The sequence below is a fragment of the Taeniopygia guttata genome, chromosome Z, assembly GCF_048771995.1.
Source record: "Taeniopygia guttata chromosome Z, bTaeGut7.mat, whole genome shotgun sequence".
Lineage (NCBI taxonomy): Eukaryota > Metazoa > Chordata > Aves > Passeriformes > Estrildidae > Taeniopygia > Taeniopygia guttata.
The window spans coordinates 47,878,403-47,900,090 of record NC_133063.1 but is presented as its reverse complement, the minus strand read 5'-3'; the positions used below and the strand labels follow the sequence as shown (position 1 = coordinate 47,900,090).

Here is a 21,688-nt window from a genome sequence, read left to right as displayed (position 1 = left end):
GGATGCTTGGACAACGATGAGTTATACCAGAAGAGGTTAACCACTTTGGCTTCCTCCATCCTCAGCAGGATGCTCTGAAAGCCCTTAAAAACCCAGCTGTTAAAAGCAAAAACAAGACATCCTGAGAATGGCCTTGAATTCTCTTACTTCTTTATAAGCATCCAAATTACTAAGTTCTTGAAATCCAGATCCAAATTTATCAGTGACTGGTGGAAGCTGTGTAAAGGACATTAGGCTGAGTGAAAACACTTCAATAGTTAAGGGAGGCAGGTGAGAGGGGCTGAGGCTTTGCATTTCAGTATTTCTCCAGTGGCAAAGATACATGGCATGGGAGGAGTTCAGGGTGTCCTGGGTGGTGATGGCACTGTGGGGTGGGGTTGTGGTGGGATGCATGGCATGGGAGGAGTTCAGGGTGTCCTGGGTGGTGATGGCACTGTGGGGTGGGGTTGTGGTGGGATGCCGTTCCAGGATGGAAACAGATTAGCATCTGGTGGTTCTGCAAATTGTGTGTGATGCGTTTCTGAAGTCAGTGTGCCATCTGTTAACGAAAGGAGAGAAAGGGGAAGGCAAGGGAATGTTAATCCCTTGCCCCCTACAGGTTTTTGGGCAGGTCTGGGTTATAGCAGTGGTTCAGACTCTTGGCTCCATGCTGTTAACCACATTACTCTGGTCTCAGTCCCCAGAGCAGTGTTCCTGCCTAGCCAGCTTTGCTCTTACTGCCCAACTGAGCCCAGCTTGCATGGAGCAGAACCCTCTCCAGATGTGTGAGCCTGTGTGCAGGTGCACACAGACATGTCTGTATGTAGAGAACCAGCCAGGACTTGCTTTTGTGCTGCATGGTACATTTTATCAGCAGCTCTTTTCATTCTTCGGGCCCATTATTGCTTTCTTACTGACGTGGCTCATCTCAGGTAGGGATGAATGCTTTTGAATTGCATTTTACTTTGCAGTTAAGGAAGGCTGACAGCCATTCTACAGCGGTACTTGCCAATTAATGTTGGTAAATGCCAGCATTACCTTGACTTTTGGTTAGTGGAAAATGTTCCTTATCTTGCCAAGCAGAAGAGGAAGGCTAATAGCGCGTTACAGGAATCAAAGCATGAGGCTTCAGATAATGTAATGGCTTTAATAATTTTGCTATTTCGTTAAACTTGATGGGGAAAAAAAAATTCTCACCCTTTTGCTGTACCAAAATGTATAACTTGCTGTGAGCAAGGTAGTCCAGGGAAGCTATTGAAGCTAAGTCACTTTACATCAATTTTTTTTGGCAGCCTAAGCAGTAATTACTGTTTCATCAAGGCTTTTATGGGATTCTTGTGATGCATGGTTTAGACATAAATAACACTGGTTTTAGGTGTTAATGTAGATACTTTTAGTCATGTAAAGGCCTTCCTCAGAATCTGATTCAGTTCTTAACATCTTTTTATCTGTTGTGTTTTCTTCCAACTTTCATTAACATGGATCCTGGGGCTATCTACTGTCTTGAAGTTTTGATGTGCACTGTGATAAACATGTCTTCCCTCTTTGTTGCCTGTTTTGTGTTGTAAACTCTCTTAGGGACAAGGGCTGTCTTTTAATTGCTGCTGTACAGCACTGACAAAACTTGGCCTTATTTTTGCTTGGGGTTTTAGGAAATGCTTTGATGTAACTAGCAGTGCAATTGCAGTTAATATTTTTCGCTGCTGGTTATGTTCCACCTTGCCATAAAACAACAAGCATCACAATTTTCTGGGGTTAAGTCGCTTGCTGCCAAATTTTTTCAAATTACTTAAGATTCTGCTTGCCTTTGCTGTGATTTAAGTGATGGCTGCAGTTGTGGTGCTGTAGACTTAAATTTTGAGTAGCAACCTGTCCTTTTATCTTGTCTTTGTACTGGATTTTCCAAGGGTGCTTGCATGTAGAGATAGTCCGGTAATGGACAAATTACAATGTGTTGGTTTTATTGTGTCACCTTGAAACAAGGTCTTCACTCTTGGAAATGAGCTATCCCCAAAGGCAGTGCAGGAATGTTCAAGGCTCTGTTGCAGGAGGCCTCAGCCATACTCATCATAAACCACAGGTGAAAGCACTCCTATGAAAGCATTTCCCACCTACACAGGAAGTGAGTGTTCCAGCCTTTTCTCTTAATATTTTGTGTGCCATATTAAAGATACAGAAAACCCACAATGTAAATGAAATGCAAAATGACTAGCTTTAGCTGAAATTCAAGTTCATACCATTTTATGTTTTAATCATTAAGTGCGAATAGTTAAAACAAGTGGACATGCCTAAAAATAGAGTATGTTGCTGCTTAGGTGCTGTAATGTTTCAGGCCTTTGTTGGAATTAAAAAGCTACATACACCTTAATTTTTGAGGCAGAGTGCTAAAAGCACTGAGCAAACCCTAAAGATTCCTGCTGTGGACAGATGTAATACTAGTCCCCGTGAGACACCCCTCTTTAGCTGACATCAGTTTGTGGTGACCTACTCTAGGCTGGGCTTTAATGTGCTGCAGGCTGCAAGGGTGTTTTCTGAGAAACTTCAGACTAAGCAACCAGCCATTCCCAAAGGCCCACCAAGAGCATGATACTGGCTGAAGTACTCAGTAGAGTGCAAACACCTGTAGGCCATAAAAGCCCGAGCCTCCTCAGGGGCTATTGCCAGGCAGAAATCCCTGAGGGTCAGAGACAGAGGAGAAAATCCTTTGTCTGATCTCACAATAATGATTCAGCTGATGGCAAGAGTGGAACAAATCAGAGGGGTGCAATACAGATGGTGATGGTTCAGGATGACAAATAATTCCAGCAGGTTTTTTTGAGGGGTGATGGTATAGTTCAGGTGCTTGCACTGACTGATAAAATGTTTAAAGTCCTTGCCAAGGAAATTATGTCAACAGTCTGTCTCGGTAGATGGGTCCCTGGGCGACAGTCTTGGTTAAAGTTGTGGAATTTTCATCCACTCTGCTGTGCTGCCTGTTTTGTGTATTTTAATTATGTGTTTGTGTTTGGGAGAGGGTGTGTTTTTGTTTTTTACTGTTCCCCAGGCTTCATCCCCTAGGACACTTCTCTTTTCATGGGGAAAGTACTCACATTTTAGTGAAAGATGCCAAATGTCTGGCGGCTGTTTGTCCAAACAAGGGGACTTGTGAGATCAGAAACCAACACTTGAATACAATCACAGTTGTGTCTGTGCTTCTGGCTCCTACTTTGAGGACGTGGTGAATTTATATCATCAATATTGTGTGATTCCTGTTGTGTTTGGGGATTTTCCCCTTCTTTTAAGTAGCGTAGGAGACACACTGTATGGCTTACATTGTCCAGAGGCAGAAGCCAAAAGCTTCAGTTGTTCAGCATTAAGAAACTTTCATAGGCAGCAAGGATGGACAAAGAACTCCTGTCTTGGAATAATTTATTGATAAAGAAATTTGAGTTTATTTTCCTCCCATGCTTTTGATTTATCTTGGAGTTGTTTAGCTTGCTTGTGCAACAGTGAAAACAAAACCCAGGATAGTAGATGAAAGCAGGAGTCCTGCTTTCAGATCAGCCTTAAAAATAACTTGGCTAAGATCAGATAAAAAATACACTCATTATCCACTAATGAAATAATTGCTTTGTTATGAATCTGCAAAAGTCAGATTTTGGCATGATTTTCTGGTGCTAAGTCATTCACATTAATACCTGAGATGTGAAGAGTGATTGCTTTTGATTGTATCTTAAGACTGATGTGTTCAAGCTGCTCACCTGGTATGTGGTGGTGCAAGTTAATTCCCCAGCTACTGATCTGTCTGTCCCAGCTGTCTGCTGGGGAATGGGAAATAGTGGGAAGGAGGCATGATGTGATCCAAGGTGGGGCGGGGACCTGGGAGGAGTGTTCTTAATTGATCTCACATCAGTGAAGGATGCTGGGCAGTGGTTTGTGCCAGGACCATCCCAATGTTCTCCCTGTTCATGTTGAGAAGGTTTGTTGCACTACAGGTCTAATGGCATGCGTTTCTGTTCAGGGCATTTTGTGCTGTTTTTCAGCTGTGTGTGATCAGCATACTGGTTGCCAGCTGCTGTGAAGCTTGTCAAAGTTAAGTTTTATAATGCATGGAACTTGGAACTTTCTGTTAAGTGTTGTGTTTCTAGAACAGCTTCATGGCTGGTGAGGAAGATCTCACTGCTTGCTTCTGCTGCTCCTAATGTGAGACCCTGAGAAGTTTGTAAGAGGGAACTGGTCCCTGCAGACAGACAGTAAAAATCCACGTTGAATCACACAGGGAGGAAGACATCCTGTGGGCTGCATTCAGGTCCAAGTCAGTCAGCCGGTGTGTGCATACAGACTTTGCATGGTTATTGATATTCTTATCAGGGCTTATCTCTGTTTTTGTTTTAAAATTGTTACATATTTACATCAGCTTCATCTGAATTGCTGCTGTGACAGAAAGTGCTTTTTTGTAGACAACTATTTTACGTTTTCCATTTTACTGTCTGGCTTTTTAACTACTTACGGTGTTTCTGTTTTCCATTTGTTTACACCTTGCTCCTGCCAAGCTTGTCTTTTATGAAGTATTTCAAAGCAATTTTTTTTCTTTTGTATATACAGAATTTGCAGCTTCTTGAACATGGCACAGTCAAAATAAGTCAAACCCCTTTTAGATCCATTGCAATTAGCTAGTGAAGGGGAAGCAGGGGAAAGAATGGTTCCAGTGGTTTTTTTTTCTCATTTATTTATTTATTTATTTTCCTCAACTCTCAGAGGGAAAACATTCCTTTTTGTTTTATTAATGATGTGCTTATGAAATGGAGTGTTTGATGGTGTGCACTCGGAGCAGGCGGAAGGCGAGCTTCCCCATGTCGCACTGGCAGCATGCTCCCTTTCTGATCTGCAGCACCCTTAGTTTATTCCAGATGTAGGCTCGCTCTCAGCAGAGGCTGCCTGATGTACAATGGCATCACAGTGGAGAAAAAACGGCCTCTGGGGACCCACTGGAAGCTGACTGTTGTATTCTCTATTCTCACTTGTGGTCTGTTACATAAAATGACCCTTCCCCTGTGGGCCCCCCACTTTGCAGTTAATCCAAGTAGAATATTCATACTGTCTTTTAAAACATTTTAATTATTTGTAACCTAGGCACTTTGAAGTTGATCAGATTCAAGTGGGAAAATCTGGTCCAAAGGGCTGCCTGCTTGAAAGAGCCAAGTTGGGAGGAAAGTTGAGTCACTGGGAGTGATGTAACTGCGGAGAACAGAAATTAGCCATTAGTCCAGCTGCAGCCTGACTTGACCATTTGTGTTTCTACTTGCTGTGTGAGGGAAGTCAAAAAATGCAAGTCTGGAAGGGATTTCAAGAGATGAGCCAATCTCATCTCATCTCATCCTCTGAGACTGACTTTGACAAATGTTGGTTCATCATGTGCATGAAATCCTTTGCTGGGAGGAATCCATGTAGGCAGGGCTGCTGCTTCTTGGGGTTATAGGCAAAGTCTTTGGGGTGCATCTGGGCAGAGCTAAGATTTGTTCAAGTCCCTAACAAGGAATTTTTGCTTCTTGTGGCTTAGAAACTCTCAAAGCAAGTGTGTCTTTCTGAGTGTCTATCTTGGCCAAGTCTCAGGTGAATTGCTTGGTATTTTTTAGATTGTCATATACAAGTATTCATCTCATTGTGAGAAACAAAGCCCGCGCCTCAAAATTTGAAGTGTTTAATAAAGGATAATAAGAGACAGATCAATAAAGCAAAAATAATAGCACTGGGTGTGTGGCAGCAGCCAGAGGCTTGCCCAATTTTTTAGCAAGTAGTCCTTTCATACTGTTGCAGTTGCTTTACTTTCTCAAGTGACTTTGCACCTTTTCGGAGCCGTTTTACCGCAACAATGCTTTAGGTTGCCACAGCATTCCAGAAGTCCACAACTACAGTTTCCAAGGATCTATCAGGGGGACAGTCCGGGGTGGCCTTCTGATGCCACTAAAGTAGTATTTTTATGGTATTTTGTTCTCTGCCTGTGCTATCTTGGTTATACATTTTTCAAGTGTGGTGTTATCTTATGATACATTTTCTGCAAGCACTCTTACATCCTGTAGTAGCCTTGATTTATGCACAATTTTAGTAATACTGTCCAAAAAAGCAAATACAATTTGCACTTTATCTACAGAAGTAGCTACAATTTATAATAATTTGCAAAAATGTATACATAGTAGCAAAAGCCAACTGTTGCATAGCCGATTGTAACATCCTGTTATGTCATGAGCCTGTCCTGTCCTCAAGCGCTGCAGAGGGTGCTTGTGACCTGCATTTGGCTAAGGAATATAGTGCAGTCTCTTAAGGAGTAAGCAAGGCTGGATATCACGTGCTCCCTGGCTGCGGTAGGGGCTGGTAGTGCCTCGCACTCTGTCCTAATGAGGATTTCTGGAGTTTGAGACTGAGCTGGCATCAGCACATCTGTGCTTTGTGCTTGAAGTGCTTTTGCACCAGGAGCTGTGAGCGCACACATACAGATTTCTTGTGTCACTGGTGAACAAAGCTGAGGGTTATTCTGAAGTGAAGCTGTGAGAATTATTCTGAGAGAATGGGAAAATTCAGATGTTAATAGAAATGTGGAACTGACAGCAGCTGAGCATCGTTCAGTTGAATCAAAGAAGAGCGGTCAGCATTTAAACTCATCCTCTGGGCAGGGATTAAGCAGGCTCCAAGGGCAGTGACATCAGGCCTGCAAAATACCAAAATTAACTACACTTGGAGTTTCCTTTGGGTATTGCAAGTCTCTGGAGTGGAGTGAATGCACCAGAATCCTAGCTTTCATTTACAGACTAAGTAAGCTTGTAGTCTTTTTTGTTCGTGAAGGAAAGCTTGAAAATAGGATACTTCAGCAATTTTCAGAAATAAACACATTCATTGCTACTAGATTTTTTTTCTTATTTTTTAAAGCATTTAAAATCTGTGTGGTTGAACCTGGGAGTCCCAAATAACTCAGCAAAACCAGCTTTAAGTAAAATTTGAATGCATTTACAAATCCTTGGAATTGGAACAGAGCTTTACTATTAAAGCTTTCCTGTGGTGGACTCACTTAAGATGCACATTCAAAGCAGCACCATTTTTAGTCAGCTGTGAAGTATCCCATGCTGCTCTGTACAAAAGACACAGCAGGTTCATGGGGAGGGAAAGGGGGTTCTGCTGGACACCCCCTTTCTGCAGAGGCCTCAAGGAAAGGCTGGCAGTCTGCTCTTCAATACATAGCTTTCAAAATCTGGAAGTGTCATCCCTCAGAGATACATGTGTGTTCGTGGGGGGGTTTTTGCTTTCAGTTCATGGTTAAGTGAAGAGCTATGAATGTTTTATGAAGGAAAGAGAAAGAACAGTGAGGGGTTCTGATTTCCAGCTGACGACACTGAGTTGTTTATTCCCAGTGAAATCCCTGCAGCTGACCAAGGACTGAAGGGACAGCGTTTTCTTACACAGGACTTGGTGACAGTGGCATTTGAAAATGAGTGAAAGAAATACATGTTTGGGCATGTGCGAGATGGTTTTGTTGTCTTTGTGGATGTTTTTATCTGCCCATGTTTGGACTGAGTAGTGCTTTACTTCGAAATGCTTTTGATTACTTCACAACAGCTTTTGATTTTAGTGGGCATTCAAAGGGAATGAGATTGGTACTTGTGTCAAGAGCAGTAAAGTTGTCATTTGCTCTTTTCAAGTGCTCTGTATATGAATATTTAAGAGTTGATTACTTAAGAATAAATTTGAGAATTTTTGCAATAAAATGTGCGATAGAGAAGAGCACTAAGGAGTGCAGGCCAGGCACATTGTGGGCCTTGGTGTAACTTATGTTCTAAAAAGCTTTTCCAAGTCATTAAAGGCAATTTTATGACTGCATTGTTAAATTTTATTGGAAAGTCTGCTTCCAAACTGGGTTTTACAAAGGGACGTTTAAAGTCCTCATAAGGCATCTTACGAGGAGAATGGATGATCATCCTTTCAGCCTGGGCTTTGTTGGGGAGATAGAGAGATTGTATTTCTCTGCTCTACTGTCTTCATTATGTGTCCGAGGTACTTCACAGCAATAAAACTTCTCTGGAGCATTTTCATGCTGTAGTTCAGTTCTGTTTTTTAACTAGATAAATATAGTCGACTCTTGCTCCTGCATTTAACACAGTGTCTCTTGTGTCACTCTAATTTATTTTAAAGCACCCTCTGTCCTGATATGTCCTGTTATTCAGCAGGAGACTGGGCTTTTATAAAGGCATTGAAGATCCCAGTTGGATTCTGCTGGGATATTGCCCATCTGCAAGGCTTTCAAGTTAACAAATTACCCACAGGTATATATTTTCAGGCTCAACTTTTGTGTCACCTGTTAAGGAACCTGGTTTGGTTTTCTGTTTCTCCTACCTGTGGTCTAAGGGCTGTGATTCATTAATATCATAGTTGTTATTATTAATATTCGTGTTAATATTAGTAATGTTAGTATTGATAATAATAATTTTTGTTATTTTTCATTTTATTCTTAAGCTATTGTAGTAGATACTGAACTCTTTGTTCCTTTATCTGAAAAAGTTGTATTTTAAAAGTTTCAGGGATCAAGTGGGAAAAAACCCCCACATTTTCTTCACTTAATACCCTGATAAACAACAGTGGCCTAAAATCTGCAGGTTGCTGCCACAGCCCTTGGGTTTGCTGATATATTTGGCAGTTCTCCTTCTCAGAAACAAGCAGGAATTTGTGCATGCTCTTCACAGTTTGCTATGAAATTTTAATAATCTTTTCTGCTTGGGCGTTTGGGTAGTGCGAGAATGTTACTTGTGTGCATAACACACCCAGTCAGAAATAGCTGACCTGATGTCTCATGACTACAACACATGGCTTAAAAATTGCTTCTGAATTGTGCATTTTGCTGTCTTACAAGCCTGAAAACTTCCGAGGGTTTTTCATAATTCTGTAGTCCTGGTTCTTCCTCTCTCTGACAGCATCCTGGCAACTGCCTTACTTGTCTTGCTTGCTTGTTTTTCTCTTTCCTTTTTTGCTCTGCTGATACTGTCACACTTGTGTTTCCTGCCAGTAGGACTCACAGGAGCTAGTTTCTGTTTTGCATTTCATATTGCTCTGGAGTTTGTAAACCACTTTTTGGTTAAATCTTTACAGCAATTAAAAATAATCAAAACCAACGAAGGTGTCCTGAATATTGCCTATTACCTTGCTTATGCTGAAAATTATTCTCCACAGTGGGTAAACTTATTATTTACAATCTGTGCCACAGCTGCCCAGTAAGAAATACTTGATTGGCAACTGATAATTTGAAGTTGGTGGTTTTTTTTCCTGTATCTCAAATCCTGCAAACCCCTCTGGAGAGGGAAGCACTGCCATGTCATGCAAGTCTGGTCTCTGCTTCAACAGCAGTTGCACTATCTGATGTTCAAGGTCCCCCTTGAGCCGCATCTGTGCAGCCCTGCACGGCTCATCCTTGAGTTTTGGTGAAGGGGTTTGAGGCCACTGTTTGCTCCAGGAAGGATCAGGGCATGGAGAGCTGCGCCTCTGTGTGCCTCATAAAAGCTGCAAATACCCCTGCAAGGAAACTTCTACGTGCTGACCCTGCTCTGTGCTGCCTCCTCCTTTCTGCCTCCTTCGCTTGGACCACGGCTAACATAGCAAAGCTCAGCAGAAGCACCAGTATAGCTTGGGCTATACAGGTGTGTGGTGATGGACAGCAAGGTGCTAAATAGCTCCTTCCCATACCCTCCCATACCCTCCCAGCCTTCTCCAAATCCAAGTTGAAGGACTTTCTGCACGTTTTCTCTCAGCGAGAAGGTTGCCGCATATGGAAGATGCACATCCGGAAGGGAACGGACGGGCTGGGAATCCAGATAATGGGAGGCAGAGGGTCAAAGCGGTCCCCTCACAGCATCATCGTCACCCATGTGGAGGAAGGCGGCTCTGCACACAGGTGAGGTGACAGTGGTGCCTTCATGGTGGTGGGTGTGATGGAGTAACCATGGCCATCGCTGTTACCTGGGTTCATGAGAGGAGTTCAGGGGTTTTGCCCTCCCATGGTGTGAGGCTGAAAATATAGGCCTTGTCAGACTAAAAATTTTTTTTTGTGTTTGATCACTGAAGCTTCTTCTAGAAGGTTTTGTCCAAACTGTAGACAGAGCAAACACTTGCTTGGTGGTGGAGGGAAAACCAAGGAGCCTGATGGCTTGTTGGACTTTTCCCCCAACTCCATTTTGGGAAGATGTACCTTTCCCATGGGATCAGTTGTGCAGCCCCAGGATGCTTACTGACTGCCCTGCTGTTCCTGATGGGGTGGAGATGGGGCTTGCTGCTGTTCCCTTAACTAATCCAGTGGGTCACAAAGAAGACTTGTGGAGTCTCAGCCCTGCAAAGAGGGTGGAATTCCCCTGGTTATAACAATGACTTCCTGTGGGCACTTTTCTGAGACCCTTTTTCTAGAAAGTGGTACTGCACTGATCAGGTGCAAGCTTAGCGTAGTGAGATCAGACATTGTCCATGCCTCCACACCCCACCACGTTCCAGTGTAGCCCAGCACTGTGGTAGAACCACCCTGCAGCTCCATGTTCCCACTCTGTTTCTGCAGGGATGGCAGGCTGATGGCTGGCGATGAGCTCCTCACGATCAACGGGCAGTCGTTGGTGGGGCTCTCCCACCAGGATGCCGTAGCCCTCCTCCGCTCGGCCACTGGCCTGGTGCAGCTGGTGGTCTCTAGCAAGGTACAGACATCTTCTGGGTGGTCTCACAAATGTACATCCACAAGTATTTGAGCAAGTGCTGCGTGAAAAGGGCGTATTTTCCATAGGGAATCATGTGTGCACTTTTGCTGCTCTGAATTTAATGCATAGCAAGGAGAAATATATCAGAAGCTGCCATAAATCTGTGGCAAATTAGCACAGTATAGACCAAATTAATGATTTGCTTGTACTGTCACTGTCACTCAGTGTGCAGATGAGTATTTATTCATGCAGACATTACCTAAGTTTTGGCCAAAACCATTTTCTTAAAATTACATGCTAAATAAAACAGGCTTTTCTGAGCCTCTTCTGCTTCCTGCCTGCACAACCTGTGTACCTCTCATCTGTGTCCTATCTGTGTGCCTGAGATTTCTTGAAAATTATCTCTTGGCTTGAGTTCCTTATTTTGTCCTTGTTAATAGCATGGAATGGAGCTCTTACAGATAAAGGAACATGAAACTTCAGGGAAATGAGACTGGAACTCATTTATCAGTTGGACTCTTTGTTCTGCCTTTATCACCAAAGAGGTTGAGGGAATATTACATAATATTTTGCTTCTTTGTTTAAGAAAATCCCACTCACCTCTATTTCCTCTTCTCCATGGAGCATATCCTGTTGCCCCTGGACCTGGATTGCTGCAGGTGTTTGGTGGGTGGCCAGCCAACTCCCAAAAGCACCCAGGGATCTCAAATTAGGACCTGCCTGCAATGTGGATGTCACCAGGGCCTTTGAGGTGGTGACAGGAGCATCTTGGCCCAAACAGTGCACTCACATACCTGCATTTCCAGGGTGGCAGCAAGCCACCGTGTCAGAATTTTAAATTTTCTTCTTAGCTTCACCTTCAGATTTCCCCTGCCATTGAAAAGCAGGTTTCTGTGGTTTAATGTCTGGATGCTTTTAGGGCTTCCCTGGATGCTGCATACACATGTTTTTTAAGAAGAGGCTCTATTCCACTATATCCAAAGTGAAGGGCCTGTGACTTCTGTAGCATTTCTGTTAGACATTGAAGTTCATTGCAGACCTTCTTCAGAGCCACAGTCAGGCATTAACCCCACAAGTGTTTGTTCTGGAAACACCACGCTTTGTCCTGAAGTGGTACATTTTGTGTTTCCTTTAGACAGCTGGACTCTGACAAAGCACAAGGCAGTAGACTGCATTTATTTCTCCTTAAAATTAAGTTCTTGTTCCTATGGTGACCTCATTAAAATAATCATCATGCATAAGCTTAGGGCATAAAACTTCACTTTCCTGATCAGGCTGTGAATCTGCTTGTCCCCTGCTCTGTGCACTTGGACAGTTTTCATGTCCCTGGAAGGGAGACTTTGAAAGGCAAGCAGGAGGGGATACAGCCTGTGCCATTTTTCTGGCAGCCCCAGAAAATGTGTAGATAGGTGCAGTGTTCCGTTGTAGCTCCCTCTGGGCATTATTTGTTAGTATAGGCATGCAGCTTTGGCTTTTGGTCTGGTGATCAGTAACACAGAATTTCTTCTGAAAGCAGTGAGTCTGTCTGGCACTGCTTTTGGCTGAGGCACATGTTTGCCTGCCAGAAAACATGGCAAAGACTGGAAGCAGATGCTTGAGCATCGGAAATGAGTTGGTAGAGGATTGGTGGGTCAGCTTTCATTGTATTGTCCTAAGTAGCATTGTCAGGGTATTACTCTTATGTCTGTAGGTAGATAAAAATGTAAAGGGAACATCCATAGCGAGGGAACAGGAGCACAGGGTGCGATTTGGGTTGCAATGGAATGAGTAATGAAGTCGGACAACTCTCAGTTCACTCTCAGTGACATTTACTAAATTCAAAGTGGAGAGGAACAGGCTGCCTAAGAAACATTTATTTTAAATTCTTCATTATGAATTCTAAATGTTTTAAACGTGTATTGACCTATGTTTACTATATATACACTTTAAAACCAAGCCTGCTTTTTATAACCAGACCATTAAAAGTTTGAGCATGTGGAAGTGTGTAACACAGGGAGGATTACCAGGGAGTTCACACTCGGCAGGTGAGATGGGGCAGTTTTACTGTGACACTGGTGTTTTTCTGCATGTGATGTAATATGTTGTGTTGTCTCTCGGGTAGGAATCTTCTGAAGGGGATCTTCTGAAATATCCATCTACCAGTTTGCCAGACTTGCTTAGCACTTGTTCAGTCCAAGACTCTGTCTCTTGCACTGACAATAAGGAAAATGAAGAGCCGGAAGAAGAAGATGGGAAAAGAGTGAATGTATCTCCTGAAAAACTGGTTGCTGTAAGTGTGTTTTGGTGTGACATTTTTACTCTCTCTCAAAGCCCATTTGCATCTGTCACATTCTTCTACACCCTGACACAGAGCACGTCCTCAGGACCAGGCAATCCCATCCCACCCAGCCCTCCTCTGCGCGGGATGTGGGGGAGAAGCTGGAAAAGCAATGGCATTTACCACAGCCCCTGCCATCTCTGGGCTGCAAGGCAGCAGCACAGGGAACAGGAGCTCTCGAGGCCTCCAGCCTATGTTGCAATCATGGTTTTGTTTTTCTCTTCGATTGTTTTCCACCCACTTCCACTGCTTTTGTTGGATCTGATGCAAAGTCTATTACCATGCTTACGCAGTTGCATGCTCTTCTTTCGCCTCCTTTTCTAACAAAACTTCTTTAACAGTTTATGATCCAAGTCTTGAAGTTTGTATTTGCTCTGTCAAAGCCAGCAGACACTTTGGAGGAGGGACAGGAATTTCTGGCTGTGAACTATAGTTGAAGTTCTGAATAAATGCTGCCGGTTGATAATCTCACTTGCATTCCCTTCAGGATTGCATTAAGAAGTTATTGTTATTGTTATTTATTTGTAATGTAGCAGCTCTATGAAACTTCATAGGTCTTCTGGGCCTTTCTTGTATGGTGCAGACAAAAAAATAAAATTACGTTTCTAATCTACAGAGCTTGTGGACTTGTTTTCCAGCAAGGGAAGACAGGTGGATTCACTTGAAGGTTTTATCTATTTCTTATTTTCCCTTCTGGTCTCCCCCTCACACACTTTTCTACAAAAATAAATAAAAATTTAAAAAAAATCAGTTAAACTAAACAGTTTTAACTGTTTAGTTAAAATCTATTTAAATCAATTAAAATAAATCAGTTAAACCTTTGGATGGCTCGGATATGATACTGGTTTGGTGATTTGTTTTTTTTTTTAAAAATTTTTACACTTACACCTGAGCAAAAAGACTGTTCGACAGGATGAGTCTCATGATGCTGGTGTTTATTTCCTACCTGCCTGTCATCTCTGACTTACTTTGAGTCAATGTTTGTAACACTCTCATGCATCTTAATACTCTGACAAATTTTGTTATTTCTTCACTGTCTTCTCTTCTATGTGCCAGGATGCCTTTTTAGGGGGATGAAGAGAAAAACAAATAAATGTGGGACACTTAGCATGCTGATGTTGGTGTAGTGTTTGTGTGCAAACTTGAGTGGGCATGTAAGCATTCTTTTGACTATAAAAATACTTTGAATTCTTCTACATATCATGCTTTCCATTCTGGTAATTTATAATAAGGCTATGGCTCAGCAGCACTTAAATATAAAAATCAGTTTTGACAAAATATAATTTTGTGTGGCTTCAGGATTAAGCTCCCTGGCATTCCACTGACTCTTTCAGCACACACTGGGAGTTATTTGTCACTTCGTTTCCTCATGTCTATTCCAACAAGGCTCTGCCTGGTTGCCAGTGATGGCTTTTTCAAGTGTTTCCTTTCCAGATAAATGTAGTGCTCAGGGAAGCTCAAGGTGGTTGAGGTGTTCATGACCATGAGGACACAGCTGCATGAGCCTCCCAGAGCCCTTCTGCTTGGACTTGAATTTAGAGCCTGCCTTGATGTCCATCGCAGTGCCACTGCAGCTGGCAGTGGTGGTGGCCACTAACTCAGAGCCAGCTGGATTTGCCTGCCTGTCGGGCGCTCTCACCCCGATGGCAATAGCTCTTTGCTTTCAAAATACATCATTCAAAGGATGAGGGGAAATCACAGAAATCTGGGTACAGTAAGCACTTTAGAAGAGTATCAGCAGGGTTTTTTTTCTCATTGTCTTTTCTGCTTCTAGTAATTTCTTTTGTTGAAAGGATGTAATTTAAAGACATGTAATAAGTTACTGGTGATATACTTTCAGGACCTCTTCTGTTTTATCTTGATCTGCAGATTAAATCATTGCTTTTCTGATCCAAAGCACAGAATGTGTTTGTGTTTCCCTTGCAATTGCTGTGCCAGCCTTGGAGTGCAGACATGTCTCTCTGAAGCCCGGGGTGGGCAGTCTGTTCTGTGCAAACCTTTCAGCTTTACCTTCATATCCTCCTCCATCCTACTCAGGGCTGGGCAGCCTGAGCTGGGCTGAGCTGTGCAAGTACTGCATACCACAGAGGAAGGTTAATGTGTGGAAAAGATAAAATTCATGTGGCTTTTTTCCACCTGGCAAGACTGCGGGGATTTTTCATAGCAAAGCTTAAAAGCTGATTTCAAGGCCAGTATGAAATCAAAGCATCACAAGATTTTATTTTTAAATGTATATAAATGTATAGTCCAATTCATTATTGCAAAATTGCTTTGGAAATCACTGCTCTGTGCTGCTCTCATGCTTTTGATGATATTCACGTGTCTTTTCTTTCTCTTGCGTATATTCCATTATATCTGTACTCTAGATAAGGAATGACAGTGTAGCTGAGGATTAAAGCAGGAACTAAGCTGGACTATTTTTAATCAGTGCAAATGTAATTTTATTGGACTTTCGGGATGGGTGATACTCAAGGTCTGCACCAGGTAACTGAGACTGTGATCTCAGTCTGAGTCAGACGTCTTAGATTTGAAGCTGACTCAAAACTCAGCTCTGTTCAGGGGTTACCTTTCTCACCTCTGACAAGAGGTTAATGGATTTTCGTGTTTACTCTGCGGGGCTTTGGAGGAACTTAAAAGAGATGCTGTGAGGTGCTCGGTGGTTATGTTATAATGAGTAATTCAGAATGTTTTATTGTCAGCTGAGGCTTCATTGTCCCTTTTCTGATCCAGAACAATGTCTATCTAATTCTTCAACAAGTCTAGAAGATAGTAAAAAACGTGCAGGAGCTTCTAAGTTTGTCAGAGGTATTGTGTCATTAACTACTCTGTGAATATAATTCACTGCTGAGTGTTCCGAACCATAATTAATAGACCTGATGGACTTGCTGCTTTAGCACCTGATTGCCTAAAGGCTGAACTAGTTAGAAAAAACAATCACGTGGAATGAAGGTATGTATAGCTACTTAGAACTCAGCTGGACCAGGCTCTTAAGGAAAGTGATATAAGTTTTCACTGTTTTGAAATGGGGCGCCCCCACAAGGTCCCTTCCAACCTGGCTTATTTTAAAATCTGTGAAAAAAATACTAAAAATGAAAATTATCTTTTCTAGATGCTGGTCATTAAAAATTTTTCCCATGAGCAGTTGTTTTCAACTCTTTTAAGTTCTGCTACAGTGTTTTCAGACAGGGAAATAGAGTCTGAGCTAGTCAGCCTCTGCAGGACACAGCAGAAGAGTTTAGTGATACTTGAAAACTGTAATTTAGGAGAAGTATCACTTTAAGTCTTACTTGAAAGTCCACTTGTTAAGTTTCATTAATAAAGATCACATATTACAATTTAAATGGAGTTCTGCTTTTACAGTCTTCTTATGTAAAACCCTGTTTAACATGAAACGTGCCTTAAAGTTTTAACTTTGTTAAGACTTGTGCTGCCAGGCAGAAAAAGGATTACATTAATATCCTTAAAGTGCATTTCTTTCAGGAGCAGTTTGTCCAAAACATTGCTTGACTTCAGACACGAAGCACTGGTCAGAGAGTTGTGTTATCCTGAATGGTCCTGAGACATTTCGGGGATTTTAAACTTCTCTACCCCAATCCATATTTTGCCATGTGAAGTTGACACTGCTATTCTAAAATATCACTATTTATGTCCAAGTGTGAAATAGGATAATATGAGAGTATTTGCCTTGGATGATTTATTTTTAATTCTAATTCTCTTTTACTAGTGTTTCTGTTGCTTGAAATTGAATCTGTCATTGCATTGCTGGCTGGTGGAGCAACCTGGGAAGTGAACTCTAAAGAGAAGGCTCATCTACCAAGAATTTGCAGAGTGTCCAATGAATTTGGGGGATTTTTGGTCCCTAGACAGAAGCATGTGCCATTCTTAGTTCCTTCAGAAGTTACTTGCCTTCGTGTGGTTCAATATCTGATAGTCTGAATATTTTTTAAATGTTCAGCTTCAGTGACCAGCTTTGTATTAATGGCTTGAAATTTCTGCAGGTTAGTAAAACACAACAAGATGATGTCTGCCTCAAAAAGTTTGGATCTGTAGTTGCTGGAGGCACGGATGGAAGGCTGGGAGCTGCTCCTCTGTACTTAAATCCTGTGTTCTGCACAGATTGTTAAATCTGCCATTCCTGATGCTGGAGGCAGGACTTTGAGCTTAGTTTGTTCCATGCAGAGTAGAACTATACAAAAGAGAAAAGGAGGTCACCCTCATATCTTCCTTTAGAGGGGGCACTGGGGAATTTGCCTCCCTGTGCCCAAGCTCACCGTGCAGGCCCAACACTGCCTCTGGCGGCACTCCCAGCTGTGTGACCCCCTGCTGTGCGCTATCAGGGCCTTTCTACTCATATTTACTCATGTTGAGATGACCTGAAGTGTGGGATGTGTGCCTTCTCATCAGTGCTGAGCGTGTTGCATGCAGAGACATCTGTGACCCTGCAAGGTCTTCACCGTCCTATCAGCAACAGAAAGAGGATGTCTGCTGTTAAAGGTTCCCTGTGTGATCTGGGTTACCTGATCCCTGCCAAAGCCCACTTGTGGTTTTCATGCAAGACATGTAGCTGAAAGGGGATAAATAAACCTGTTCAGTGAATGTGAAGAATTGCATTTGTTTAACTCCTCTCCCTCTCAGTTTATACTTTTTTTCTGTGCTGTATAACTGACTAGTTGTTTTCTGCCATGACCCTTTCTGTCTTACCAGGGAATCCACGCAAAACTGGATAACAATGCTGTAACTTTAAAAGCAGTCTTGGGGTCAAAAGTTCTCCTGGAAACACTGAGAGAGAATTTTAGAGAAAGCATTAGCATTGAGAAGGAACAGGAAGCATAACTCAACAATTAAATGTGTGCAGGGCGTGGAGAGGGGCCTCTTTACTTGGAGTACTGGAGTGTTCCCATTAGGGCACTGCAGTCTCAACACAGGCTGCAGAAACACAGCTCACTCCTCAAACAGTGTGAATGGCTGGGAGAAAAGCAAGAAAAATACTTTCCTGGCAGAAATCTGCTTAGCAGTGGAAGGCTTTAGTTGGGGGTGGATGAGAAGGGGAAGAAATTGATGGGCCTGGTATGGGGTTTTTTTATGTACTGGGAAGAGTTCAACATCTCTTTTCCACTTTGTGGTGATGACTGGCAATGTTTGCAGATTCTGCCCTCTGCCCCATCACTTTTGGAAGGGGCAGACAAGGGCAGAGTCCAGCTGATCCTTGGCATGGCTCACAGCTGCTGCTCAGCTGTAAATGCTGAATTTGTTGAAAGTCTGGCTGTACTGTACCTTTCTGAGGTACAGTCTTGTCCAGCATATTGATGGGTCTGTGCCCATGCAGTGCCCTTCCATCATGCTATGGCTGATGAGATACTTTGTGTGCTACTGTGACTCCAGATGCAAGATTGTAGAGTAAATATAGTTAGGAATTTGGGCAAGAGAAAATGACAAAATGCTTGGAGACCAAATCTTGTTCACACAGTGTGTGTTGTTTCTACAAGCCCTATCACATTAAAATAAGCAGTTGCAGTTGGACTTGTTGCGGGGGAGTTGCTCAGCGATGGGCTGGTTGTGGTGCTGTGACACTGGTCAGGGCTGGAGGAAGAGGAAGAGTGCTGAAAAACCTCCAGGGGTGCAGTGTCACTGGATTACTGTTTTTTCACACATTGTAAAATTCACCTGTCAAGGACACATTAACATGAGTGGGTTCTTCATGTCAGGAGGGAGCTCCTCAGAGTACTCCTATTGTTCCATGTGCCTGGCTCCGTGCCCTTCTGGGCCTTTTCCTACTGCTTCCATCTAAAAGGCAAAGACCAGAGAAAACTCTTTTCACCTAGGATCCAGTACTTGAAGGGTTTTCTGTAGACACAATGCTGTCTACAAATCATGAATACCTCCTGTTGCTTGGGATGGTGGGACATAACCTTTCATACATGACCATAAAGAACAGTGTGGACAAATGCCCAGAGTTACAATTTTAGCTCTTCCCATATGATGTATTTGAAAGCCAAGTCAGCAGAGTAATAGAAACACAAGTTTACCTACAGTACAGGTTCGTCATGGTCCTTGTTTTTGTGAATGAGGGCTTTTCCCATAAAGCATCAGATACAGTATAGCCTCTCTCTAGTTTGGCTGTTTGGATAGATGCCCAGTTTTGAAGGAGATGAACTGCCTTTAACAAGCTAAAAATAACACCCTCATGGCAGTGGAACAAGAGAAATGCTGTCACAGCCATGCAGTTCACATATATTAGCAGAAGGATGATACACACTCTAGAATTTTTGAGTTAGTATGAATGTCTCAGTACCACATCTGCAAATTTTTGACCGTGTGCACTGTCCTGTCTTGGCTGGAATTAGGTAAAAATAATTTGAGATGTGCTGTGCAGCATCCATAATGCATGAGGCTTCAGTTCCTTGAAGATGCAGGTATGAAAGACACTTCATTAAAGTATGAAAGACATTTAATTCTTACATATTCCGTATTTTCTTGTATACTTAGGATGGTATAAAATGCCAGTTTGGAACTGAAATCCAAAGCTCCCACCAGTGGTGTCATGGGAACACTCTCTGCAGCTGTTGGTTGACGTTGGTATTGTTTCATTCACAGGAAAGCTGTTTATTTTGTGGACTGATTATTACACATTATGTCCTTCACTGGGAATTAAGATTATCATAAGAAGAAAAAAAAAAAGAAAGAAAGAAAAAAAGATAAGCAATTTATTGTTTCTTATGATGTAAAGGTTCCAGAAACCTTGAACTGAGCATGTATTAAACAAAATAATGGAGTAGCTGAACCAGCTTTCACACTGCTTGAGTTCCATGTTTGTCATACATTCATGGAATCCCATAGGTCTCTGCTGTTTACTAAGACTAGTCTTCTGGGATCTCTCTGCAGCACATAGAGACATCTCGTGGGCAGTGACTAAACTGCATGGAAAGCATGTATCCTGCTTTTTTTCATGTTTGGGAGGAAAAAGGATAAAGCATAAAAAAGAGAACAGCAGGGATCTGTTTGCGTGCATTTGATTTCCTTTAGCTCAAAAGCTGTTTCTAGTGGAAAATCATAATATACTGCAGAAGAAGAGTAATTTTGTCCAAAAAGGACTGGGAACTGTTTTGCTGTGAGCATCTTACTGTTTCCAAGGCATGTGTTGTCTGTGATATGTGTTTCTTGGAAAACGTTGCTGCATTAGCCATTTCCTGCATTTCTTCCTATTTAAAAGGGTATTTTTTAGAAGTTTTTTCTCTTCAAAACATTATGAATAATTTTAGTGACTCTTTGGATATCTGAAAATGGAGTGTGCTTTGCTTAGCTGTAGCTCTGACCAATGAGTCATTGGAGCCAGCACAGCTGGGACCCTGCTTCATCAAGAACCTGCCAGCATCCTCTGAACAGTGGTATTTCAAACACATTCAAGAAGGTTTTGGAGAGTCTTGTAGAAAATAAATATAACATTACCAAAGATGAGAATATCTTAGCTCTGCCACAGTGCATTTCTAGTCTGTTTACAGAGCGGTCACGGGTAGATACTGCTGCTCTCTTTGTGCTGGTGAATGCCAGGTTTTGTTTCTTGTGCAGGTTTGTGTATGACTACTCTGTAGAATTTAAGGAGACATAAAAATAACTGTTAGGGGTTTGTGCCTCCTGAAGTGAATAGTAATTCCCTGTCTAGCAATTACTGCATTGTACTGAAGTCTTAGGGTTGCTTTTGAGTGCAGGCATTTGGTGAAAGTGGCAGACTAGACACCACTTTAAAAGCTTTTGTTTTGTTTATTTGGCATTTCCTCCTATTCAGAGAGCTGGGCAGCTCCAGTTCTTGACTGTTTATCAGATTTCCTGATCTCTTGCTACACATGAACCATGAGTTTTCCAACACTTTGTTTAAGTAAAGGAGGGCCTGGGTTCCCATTCCTTTGTCTGGGCAGGAGGAAGTATGGACTGCTTCTGGTGGTACCAGCATGTGTATTTCCAAGGTGAGCTTCTGGGGAAGTTGGTGGAAGCTTTGTTTCACCAGTGCTGCCAAACGCAGCCCAAATTTGAGCCCTTCCAAGGCCTCCCTGGTGAGTATGCAGAACTGCTGTCTGGCTTGTCAGCTTTGCACCAGGGGAGCAAACCCCTGGTTTTTATAGAAGTGCCAGTTCAAGACACTGAATTGATGCTGGAGTGAAGGTGATGTTCCTTCTCATTCCTCCATCCCTGCTTCCAAGTGGTTCTCTGGTTTTGTGTTATGAAAGAGAGGAGAAGCAATGCAAGTGCCCTTTGAAAACAGGGAGTCCTCTAGCTTGCACCAGAAATTGCTAAGTTGGATTTAATTTGGCCTTCTTCTGAGCCCCGTGGTTCAGTTTAGGGAGCTCCCTGGCCTTTGGGATGTCCTGTGTTTTGGAAAAATGTCCCTGGTTACTGCAGCTCCTGATGCAGTGTGTTCCCACTTATCAACCTCCTTCTAGATCTGTGCAGCTTTGTACATGCCATAAAACAGAGCAGTAAGGCATGGAAAACTCAGTGCTGTCCAAGATTAGAAAATCCATGTCCTCTGCATCACTTGCAGTGTTAATTCTTGTAAATTATAGTACTGCTGTTTGTAATTTATCTGTGAGATGGATTCAATTAAAGTGAAAAAGAGCTAATTTAAAAGTGAAGGTATTTTACTTTCTGTGTAAGGAAAAAGGGGCATGTGGAGTTCCCTGCCTAGCAGATACATTTAAGGCTT

At 42.4% G+C, this 21,688-nt stretch overlaps 1 protein-coding gene across 15 annotated transcripts in view; it reads left to right on the top strand.

The window, feature by feature from the left end:
- The window catches only part of PDZD2 (PDZ domain containing 2), a 201,269-nt gene that overhangs the window by 136,824 nt on the left and 42,757 nt on the right, over nucleotides 1-21,688 (top strand). For 14 of the 15 annotated variants that reach the window (XM_072922594.1, XM_030257570.4, XM_072922583.1 and 11 more), the window contains 3 exons: nucleotides 9,747-9,889; nucleotides 10,541-10,673; nucleotides 12,775-12,942. The exons of the other annotated variant lie outside the window; for it this stretch is intronic. In XM_072922594.1, the coding sequence (XP_072778695.1) occupies nucleotides 9,747-9,889; nucleotides 10,541-10,673; nucleotides 12,775-12,942 (444 nt within the window). The remainder of the gene's footprint in view (nucleotides 1-9,746; nucleotides 9,890-10,540; nucleotides 10,674-12,774; nucleotides 12,943-21,688) is intronic. 15 annotated transcript variants of the gene reach the window in all.